At 44.0% G+C, this 10,987-nt stretch overlaps 1 protein-coding gene across 2 annotated transcripts in view; it reads right to left on the reverse strand.

The window, feature by feature from the left end:
• Positions 1-10,386, reverse strand: part of LOC109899370 (TGF-beta receptor type-1) — a 63,828-nt gene extending 53,442 nt beyond the window's left edge. For both annotated transcript variants that reach the window (XM_031836143.1, XM_020494552.2), the window contains exon 1: positions 10,261-10,386. In XM_031836143.1, the coding sequence (XP_031692003.1) occupies positions 10,261-10,330 (70 nt within the window). In that variant the 5' untranslated portion in view covers positions 10,331-10,386. The remainder of the gene's footprint in view (positions 1-10,260) is intronic.
• Between the last annotated feature and the right edge of the window lie 601 nt (positions 10,387-10,987).

Here is a 10,987-nt window from a genome sequence, read left to right on the forward strand (position 1 = left end):
AGCATTTAAGCACATCTGTTAGTTCTCTCAATTAGACCTGCGGGTCACAACAAATGGGCTATTTGATAACTTACTAATATCAAATCAAATTGTATTTGTCACATACACAAGGTTAGCAGATGTTATTGCAAGTGTAGCTTGCAAATGCTTGTGCTTCTAGTTCCAACAGTGCAGTAATATCTAACAATTTCCCTACAACTACCTAATACACACAAATCTAAAGGGGTGAACGAGAATATGTACAAGTAAGTATATGGATGAGCGATGGCCGACCGGCATAGGCAAGGTGCAATAGATGGTATAAAATACACTATATACACGTGATATGAGTAATGTAAGATATGTAAACATCATTAATGTGGCATTACTTAGAGTGCTTGTATAAAGTCACTAGTGATCCATTTATTAAAGTGGCCAATGATTGGGTCTCAATGTAGGGAGCAGCCTCTCTGAGTTAGTGATTTCTGTTTAGCAGTCTGATGGCCTTGAGATAGAGACTAAAAACAGCTTCTGTCCCAGCTTTACGCGCCTGTACTGACCTCGCCTTCTGGATGGTAGCGGAGTGAACAGGCAGTGGCTCGGGTGGTTGATGTCCTCAATGAACTTTTTGGTCTTCCTGTGACATCAGGTGCTGTAGGTGTCATGGAGGTAGGTAGTTTGCCCCAGGTGTTGCGTTGTGCAGAACGCACCCCCCCATGGAGAGCCCAACAGGATGCTCTTGTTGGCGCATCTGTAAAAGTTTGTCAGGGTTTTGGGTGACAAGACAAATTTCTTCACCCTCCTGAGGTTGAAGAGGTGCTGTTGCGCCTTCTTCACCACACTGTGTGTGAGTGGACCATTCAGTTTGTCTGTGACGTGTACGCCGAGGAACTTGAATCTTTCCACCTTCTCCACTGCTGTCCCTTCGATGTAGATAGGGGGGTGCTTCCTCTGCTGTTTCCTGATGTCCACGATCAGCTCCTTTGATTTGTTGACATTGACTGAGGTTGTTCTCCTGACACCACATTCCGTGTGCACTCACCTCCTCCCTGTAGGCCATCTCGTTGTTGTTGGTAATCAAGCCCACTACTGTTGTGTCGTCTGCAAACTTGATGATTGAGTTGGAAGCTTGCATGGCCACGCTGTCGTGGGTGAACAGGGAGTACAGGAGGGGGCTGAGCACGCACCCTTGTGGGGCCCCAGTATTGAGAGTCAGTGAAGTGGAGATGTTGTCTCCTACCTTCACCACCTGGGGACGGTCCGTCAGAAAGTCCAGGGCCCAATTGCACAGGGCGGGATTGAGACCCAGGTCCTCTAGCTTGATGAGCTTGGAGGGTACTATGGTGCTGAATGCTGAGCTGTAGTCAATGAACAGCATTCTGACAAAGGTATTGCTTTTGTCCAGATGGAATAGGGCAGTGTGATGGCGATTACATCATCTGTGGACCTGTTGCAAACTGAAGTGGGTCTAGGGTGGCCGGTAAGGTGGAGGTGATATGATCCTTGACTAGTCTCTCAAAGCACATCATGATGAAAGGTGAGTTCTACGGGTTTTCCTGTAGACCCTGCCACATTAGCCTCATGTCTGAGCTGTTGAATTGCGACTCCACCTAGTCTCTGTACTGGCATTTTGCTTGTTTGATTGCCTTGGAGGGAATAGCTACACTGTTTATATTCAGACATATTCCCAGACTATCCATAGTTAAATGCGGAGGATCGCGCTTTCAGTTTTGCGTAAATGTCACCATTCATCCACAGTTAATGGTTAGGGTAGGTTTTAATAGTCACAGTGGGTACAACATCTCCAATGCACTTCTTTATAAAATACACTCAGAGTCAGCGTATAGGTCGATGTTGTTCTCTGAGGCAAACCGGAACATATTCCAGTCCGCGTGATCAAAACAATCTTGAGTGTGTGGCTTCCGATTGGTCGGAAAATCATTGAATGGTTCTTGTCACTGGTACATCCTGTAGAGTTCCTGCCTAGCATGATGGCGTCGTGGTCGGATTTCCCAAAGGGAGGGCGGGGGAGTGCTTTGTAGGCATCGTAGAAGTTAGAGTAGCAGTGGTCGAGGTTATTGTGCATGTGCGTAGCGCAATCAACAAGCTTGAAGAATTTAGGTAGAATTCTTCTCAAATTTGCTTTGTTAAAACCCCCAGCTACAATAAATGCAGCGTCAGGATGTATGGTTTCCACTTTGCAAATAGTCCAGTGAAGTTCTTTGATGGCCGTCTTGGTGTCTGCTTGAGGGGGAATGTACAGAGCTGTGACTGACGAGAAATCTCTTGGTAGGAAAAATGGCCGGCATCGGGTGAGCAGAGGGACTTCAATTCCTGTATGTTGATCTGATTACACCATTAGTCGTTAATCATAAAGCATACTCCCCCACCCTTCCCAGAGAGGCGTTTATCTCTGTCGGATCGATGCATGGAGAAGCCCGGTGGCTGACCTGATTCTGACAACATATCCCGAGAGAGCCATGTTTCCATGAAACAGAGAATGTTACAATCTCTGATGTCTCTCTGGAAGGCAACCCTTGCTCAAATTGTCTACCTTGTTGTCAAGAGACTGGACATTGGCTAATAGTATACTCAGGAGCGGTGTGCACATCTACAGAACCTGGCCAGGCGGCCGATTCATCTGCGTGGTTGTTTTGGATAGCCTACTGCAATTAGCTCCATTGTCCTGGGTGGTGGTTCGAACAGAGGATCCGCTTCAGGAAAGTCGTATTCCTTGTCGTAATGTTGGTAAGTTGACGTTGCTCTTATATCCAATAGTTCTTCTCTGCTGTACGTAATAAGACTTCAGATTTCCTGGGGTAACAATGTAAGAAATAATACATAAAAACACAAAATGCTGCATAGTTTCCTAAGAACTCTTAGTAGGTTAGAACAGAAAGTCCAAATAAAAAAGGCCAATGTCGTTTTTCACAGGTGCATCGAGGGAGCAGTGAGTTTAAATACAGTTAACGGCCAATTCCCAGTGAGCAGACATTCAATATAAACATGGGGATGGCTGAACGAGTACTCTAATGAATATGCATCAGGTTGATTTAAGAGAAAGCGTCTCCCGTTGATGCCAGCTGTTCAGCAGAGACCTTCAGCTCCAACAGCTCAGATGCTCCACTGACTCACTGGGATGTGACAGTCGGTTAGCAACGGATGTTTTCTCAAAAGAGCCCACAAAATACCTCAAGGTAGTAGGATTTGCATAATGAATAAGAAAAAAACAATTGGCCTTGAATTTAAAAAAGAGCTCTGGGTTAGATGGGTTTGTTGCTGCTGCGGTTTACTCAAATTGGTGACATTTTACAACTTGCAGGTATGGGCTACAAGTCTGAGCATGGAGCTTAAAGGCTTTAAATCACAACCATAACGTGACAGAAAAATACAATTATCTAGTTTCATTAAGAGATCGGACGATGTCTTAAGTGTGTTTAAAAAGCATAATAATTGCTGCATAAAATGGATGAACACTTATTCATCCAAACAATGTGTAAGAAAGGCCTACTTTTCAACTATCAACACTGCAATGGGTTTGTGGGACACCATATCTTGAACAATAGCCTACAACAGTGTTCAAGATATATATGCAAGCCTGCAAGGCTTCTTCACAGCCGTTTGAAAAGTCTGTTTGTGTATGCCTGGCCTGCCCATGGCATTTCTGCTGATGTTTGCCACTATCCTGACGTGTTAATTAGACTTCAGACAGGAAAGGAGCAATAAGAGTCGCACAGCGAGTACCAGTCAATGCTGAAGTGCTAACTTTTCGCCCCTCTCTTTGCCGGAGGCTGTACTAATTGCTGGTGTGTCAGAGCACATGACTGAGTGTTCTTTATAAATACCCAGCGAACCAAGCCGCCTTGGAGGCACAGGGAGGAGTCGTAAACCTGCCCTTCTGTTGCTGGAGCGAGGCAGGCCTGAGAGCACACTTTTTCAGTTTGATGCAGCCAGCTCAAGGAGCTCCAAATTCAGCCATTAGCAGGGTTGGATGTTCCCCAATCCTGGAAGTGGGGCCTGAGTGAAAGAAACCCGTCCTAAAGTGCCGGCTGAAAATGTTTGTCTCACCCAATAACTGTGCTTGATTGAGCATGGATCACTCCCAAAAACATTTATTCATTACATTTTAGTCATTGTTCTCCTAAATGCATTTGTATGCTTCTACAATTCTACTTAGGAGCACATAAATGTATACATTGTAAAAAATGTCAGCGCAGAGCCCTGATCTATAATAATAAATTGGATCAAAATTATTTAAACATACATTGGTTAAAATAAACAGGTAACAAATGAAATTAAGCAATATACCCAAATACACCTTACTAGTAATACATTTGTTTTTGAAACGACAAGAAGAACATATTGGGCTGGTACAAAAAAAAAAAAATTATGCTAACCAAATGGCTGTTGCCACACACTGGACTGGACACACATTCTCCTGTGGAGCTGGAGCCTCCAAACTGGGGTTACTGCAGGGCAGAAACACACAGACTGACTAAAGTCGAAGAAACCCTAAACGAAATAATTCTGCTACAATACGGCTAGGTGGTGAGACAAGGAAGGTGAGGCAGATGAATATTTATTTATTTAAAATATATATTTCACCTTTAATTAACCAGGTAGGGTAGTTGAGAACAAGTTCTCATTTGCAACTGCGACCTGGCCAAGATAAAGCATAGCAATTCGACACATACAACAGAGTTATACATGGAATAAACAAAACATAGTCAATAATACAGCAGAACAAAATAAAACAAAAAGTCTATGTACAGTGAGTGCAAATGAGGTAAGATAAGGGAGTTAAGGCAATAAATAGGCCACGGTGGCGAAGTAATTACAATATAGCAATTTAAACACTGGAATGGTAGATGTGCAGAAGATTAATGTGCAAGTAGAGAAACTGGGGTGCAAAGGGGCAAGAAATAAATAAATACTGTATGGGGATGAGGTCGGTAGATAGCCCATCTGTGTATAGGTATCGTGATCTGTGAGCTGCTCTGACAGCTGGTGCTTAAAGCTAGTGAGGGAGATATGAGTATCCAGCTTCAGAGATTTTTGCAGTTCGTTCCAGTCATTGGCAGCAGAGAACTGGAGGGAAAGACGACCAATGGAGGAATTGGCTTTGGGGGTGACCAGTGAGATTGTCCTGCTGGCGAGCGTGCTACGAGTGGGTGCCGCTATGGTGACCAGTGAGTTGAGATAAGGCGGGGCTTTACCTAGCAGAGACTTGTAGATAACCTGTAGCCAATGGGTTTGGCGACAAGTATGAAGCGAAGGCCAACCAACGAGAGCGTACAGGTCGCAATGGTGGGTAGTGTATGGGGCTTTGGTGACAAAACGGATGGCACTGTGATAGACTGCATCCAGTTTGTTGAGTAGAGTGTTGGAGGCTATTTTATAGATGACATCACCGAAGTTGAGGATCGTTAGGATGGTCAGTTTTACGAGGGTATGTTTGGCAGCATGAGTGAAGGATGCTTTGTTGCGATATAGGAAACCAATTCTAGATTTAATTTTGGATTGGGGATGCTTAATGTGAGTCTGGAAGGAGAGTTTACAGTCTAACCAGATACCTAGGTATTTGTAGTTGTCCACGTATTCTAAGTCAGAGCCGTCCAGAGTAGTGATGCTGGACGGGCGAGCAGGTGCGGACAGGGATCGGTTGAATAGCATGCATTTAGTTTTCCCTCCGTTTAAGAGCAGTTGGAGGCCACAGAAGGAGAGTTGTATGGCATTGAAGCTCATCTGGAGGTTAGTTAACACCGTGTCCAAAGAGGGGCCAGAAGTATACAGAATGGTGTCATCTGCGTAGAGGTGTACCAGAGAATCACCAGCAGCAAGAGCAACGTCATTGATGTATACAGAGAAGAGAGTCGGCCCGAGGTTGAACCCTGTGGCACCCCCATAGAAACTGCCAGAGGTCTGGACAACAGGCCCTCCGATTTGACACACCGAACTCTATCAGAGAAGTAGTTGGTAAATCAATCATTTGAGAAATCAAGGCTGTCGAGTCTGCCAATAAGAATGTGGTGATTGACAGAGTCGAAAGCCTTGGCCAGGTCGATGATACGGCTGCACAGTAATGTCTCTTATCGATGGCGGTTATGATGTCGTTTAGGACCTTGAGTGTGGCTGAGGTGCACCCATGACCAGCTCTGAAACCTGATTGCATAGCGGAGAAGGTACGGTGGGTTTCGAAATGGTCGTAATCTGTTTGTTAACTTGGCTTTCGAAGACCTTAGAAAGACAGGGTAGGATAGATATAGGTCTGTAGCAGTTTGGGTCTACAGTGTCACCCCCTTTGAAGAGGGGGATGACCGCGGCAGAGGGAGAGAGGGTCCAGATTGTCTAGCCCGGCTGATTTGTAGGGGTCCAGATTTTTCAGCTCTTTCAGAACATCAGCTATCTGGATTTGGGTAAAGAAGAAATGGTGGGGGCTTTGGCGGGTTGCTGTGAAGGGTGCCGGGCAGTTGACCGGGGTAGGGGTAGCCAGCTGGAAAGCATGGCCAGCCGTAGAGAAATGCTTATTGAAATTCTCAATTATAGTAGATTTATCGGTGGTGACAGTGTTTCCTAGCCTCAGAGCAGTGGGCAGTTGGGAGGAGGTGCTCTTATTCTCCATGGACTTTACAGTGTCCCAGAACTTTTTTGAGTTAGTACTACAGGATGCAAATTTCTGTTTGAAAAAGCTAGCCACGTCAACATTAATATGATAAACATTGGAGCTACTGTACCATGTGGTTATGTACACCGTTGACCGTTTCCGTTGGTTTTAATCCAGGGCGGGAGGCCATTAATCATCTCGTAATCTTGTCAGGGAGTGTTCAAAAGCACTGATTCAAGGGGCTGTAGACTATACCTTTACTCAAATTGATCGCTCCATCAGTTTAAAACAGCGAGTTCATAGCAGGTTGGCTATCCAAACCGTTCGCCAGCTGAGGTGATTGAGAGGATTGAAGAGACTGCCAACTCCAGTAGGGACCAACTGCTCCTCTGACGTCTCTTCCAAGCACACACGTATCCTCCAAGCAGGAAGGTAGTTCAGGCTGTGTGGATGAGTGCAGTGCATGGCACGCCATTCCTCCATGATGGGCAGGAGTTTTATGAGCTAGATAGGGGCACGCAGTTCATATGGGGGGGGGGGGGCTTTTCTGCCCTTGGGAAAGGCACTTAGCCAAAATTGCTTCTAAAATATTCTCCAGATAAAGAGGATAGTGACATAAAAGCAATGCATACAGCTGCTTGATACGAGTGTCTGTAGAGCAATTGGAGGAGAGAAAGGCAGCGACCGATTAATAGAGATTGCAAAAACAGGTAGGCCTAAACTATTTCCAATGGAAAAGCCATTATTCAGTTTTTCTGTATTTGTGTGAGGAGAATGATCAATGTACTTCCTTCCTGGCAGAATTGCTAGAGCCTTTTAACTGAGAAAGAATGCTTACAGCTCTCTCAACATTTATTCAAACCCTGTAAGCCTAAACACAGGCAATTGGAGGGATAAGAGCAGAAAAACAACAAAAACCAAAAGCCCAGCACATAATAGGTCTGCCTCTCTGTTCTTTAAAAAGCTACAATCCCCGCAGATGCCACCGAAAGCGGGTCGTTTGAATGCATCACTGCCCATGAATCCAATCACAGCTGGCAAAAATACAACTTCTCATATTAGTTGTGGTCCCTTAAGCCAGGACAACAGGCAGTTTGGGGTCACTCGGATGCTTCAGATTCCTCTGACCAAAAGGTAGCGTTTACTGTATTCACCGTAACAAACACCCCTCTTGGACTAGCGGGGTGAGCTCAGTTTGTGGGGCTTATAATCGTCCATAGAGGTTCAGAGAAGAGGGAAATAGTTGTTCCAAGAGAAAAAGGTTATGGATGTGACTGGAGTTGATCCCCCATTTGATATTCTGATGCCACGTCGACATGGTAACACTGGCAGTTAGAGCTTTTGATGCGGTTTTATTTTCAGAAATGGCACCCCAGAGAAGTCAAACTAAGCTGCACATCTTTTCATTTCCCAGATGAAAATGTGCTGTTTCCTTGCACAGTCTGCAGAGAGAAAGCAATGCAAGTTTTATGCAGATCCAAACTGGAAAAGGGGGCTCCGGCACACAGAATTCTGTGAGCGTGTTGAGCACCACGGGAGATCTGTGCTGGACAGTAATGAGGTTTTCAAAAGGTCACCGGAGGACGCAAAGGTCAAACACCAGCTGTCTCCACAGATGATGTGAAATGAACTGCTTGTGACTAACGTCCCATCCAATGTAGCTAAAATAAAGGTGATGTTGTACTGAGTCTGGTTAGAGAGGTCCCATGATGTAAACAACATGGGTAGGGTGACCAATCTAATTGACAATTGATTGATTATTGTCTGCCCTCTGTGTGTCATACATGTTACTGACAGCATGTATGATGAGCACTAGGCTACTGTCCTCTACAAGCCAAAGTAAGAACATGTACAATTTTAGTGCGTGTATTTACATGAACTATTTCATATCTGGTCTGTCTTGAAGCTGTGAATTATTGATGACAGTGGTGACGGCATCAAATATTCTGGGGTGGGGAACTGAGGATTCATCCCCTATCTTACACAAAAACACTCCCACGAAATACACAGATAGCCTAATGCTAAGCTTCTTATGGGTGAGGAAAAAGCGAACAGAAGTCCAGTGCCTTCAATTCGAGTAAGTGGTCAGCTCCTTCAGCCATGGGATTATATGCATCAAGGTTATTGATTTCATTACATTCTGATGCAAATTATCCTGCCTCGTTTCAGCTCCCAGGTCACCGGAGCATGTCAATGGTATATCAAAAAGAGAGACAGATCCTCTGCAGGGCAACATATCAATTGAGTATTAATAACGTTATTTAAGGACACAGGATAAACGTATAGGAACCTTTTGCCTCAATGGTTATCTTTACATTATCAAGATACAACCACTGTGAGCTGAGATGTATTCATGCTTGCATCGACTCTCCCTCTATCTACACAAAGGAATGTCACAAAGCAATATCGTGAGGTTCCGAAGCAGCAGAATTATTCTATATTCTTGTTAAAAATATATATATATATATAATTAAGTACGTTTGTGGTAATCACAGGTTGACTTTCATACAAAAAAAACAGTTGTTTTTCAACAAAGCATCAAAAACGACATTTAGGATGAAGGAACCGTGTCAAGTGTGAATGCACACTGTCAGCCATATAGCCGCCAAGAAATGTACAATAATCGACATTAGGTATATAGAAAGCATAGAAGGGGGGGTCAAGTCTTTGTTATTGTGAGTTAACTCGCGATGATCAAATGGTCGGCAAATGTTGCACGACAGCTGCCCAGCACACTAGCTATAGTTGTTGCTTAGCTTGTCTAGAATTTCGAGCAAAATGTTGCCAGTTCAGCTCTCAGTGAAGCTCACACGAGACCACAGACAAGTTTGTAGAAAATGAGCATGACTTTAAACAGCCCCTTGATCGGTCACTAGCGTTAGCTAGCTTTGCTTTAACTTAAACTGTCAACACATTTGAAACCGTAGCGGTTTTACAAGAAAAGCATGAGTAACTAGCGAATACATACTGTAGCAACAATAAAAGACTAGCTAAATAGATGGATTTATAACCAACTGGAAAGCTATAACGTTAATATAACTAGGTGTCAAATTAAACTAAATCCATCTCGTCTGTTGACTGAACAGGTATTTGTAGATATCTAACCTCAATTCTCCCTCAAAATAGACAGCTAAGTTAGCTAACGTTGTAGCTGCGACTATTTAGCTACACGGACACAAATGCAAAACATAGCCATGGCCTGGACAGTCCTGCCATGAGGCGTTTTTCAGCGCTCAGTAAACTCCTCCGTTCGTGTCCAGCACGATAAATTAACAATAACACGACGATGACACAAACAGCTGTGCAGGATGCCAACTTTGTATTTTCTCAAATGAGGAATACTACCACATAAATCAGTCAAAGCTGGAGCACAGCGGGTTGCAAATGACTTGACCGGAGTGTATCCTGCTTTGTTCCTGGACTAAAGCCGAAGCCCTTGGAGGTGCATGAGACTTTTAGCTATTTTCGCTCGTTCACCCCCCCTCAAACATTCCCTAAACAATAAACATTCCACTGACAGCTCAGCTTGCTTTGACCTGCGCCATCTTTGAAAATAGTCTTTAGGGCTGGCACTTCTTGAAACAAAGAGCAACAACGGACGCCCCGAAATCAAACTTCGTGGCCAGAACATATTGGAGGAAATAAATAGCTGTCGGGGCATAGCCTCGCTCACTTACCATAATTTTCTGGAATCCTAGTCCCAAAGAACAGGACTATTAACACGAGACAACGGGTTATTGCGTCCATCGTGGTTCAGATTTACTCCAGACTGCCTGTCTCAACTTCTGTCGATAGTCCATGGTTGAGAAAAAAACTGTCTGATTGGCCGGGACCGCTACCACACCCCGCCCAGACCATGCAAGCCTTCTCGTGCTGGTGGTAAACATTTACTGTCGATTCACAGAATTCTCCATTTAATATTTTATTTGCGACGGGGTTTTATTCAATCATTTCAAACTATTTCAATGAACCGATACGGTGTAGTTTATACAAGCCTCTCGCGTCAAGTTTTACAACTTGCTTGTTGTCATAGGCAAAAAGCACTTATGGTGAAATTAAAATTACTAAACCAGGCATACAGCAGGCTTTTTGTGTCAATTTGAGCAGGCATGAACATGTCATGAATAGACAGGGATGTGGCCAAGACTTAGAACTGAAACACTGACTTGGCGATCCACTCATGAAAACCATGTTGTTCATTAAAAAAAAATACTATGACATTTGGATAATTGGAGTATATTCATGAATCATGCTCTATAATGGGTTTGAGCAATTAGTCCTAAGGACACACACGAACTCTAGGGACAGATTTCTGAGAGAAGATTTATAACTCTTGTTATCTAAAAACATAATTCTGTGCTCTACCAAAACAAGAAGCAATTATTGTTCCAGTATGGACAGATC

Source organism: Oncorhynchus kisutch, linkage group LG11 (assembly GCF_002021735.2).
Source record: "Oncorhynchus kisutch isolate 150728-3 linkage group LG11, Okis_V2, whole genome shotgun sequence".
Lineage (NCBI taxonomy): Eukaryota > Metazoa > Chordata > Actinopteri > Salmoniformes > Salmonidae > Oncorhynchus > Oncorhynchus kisutch.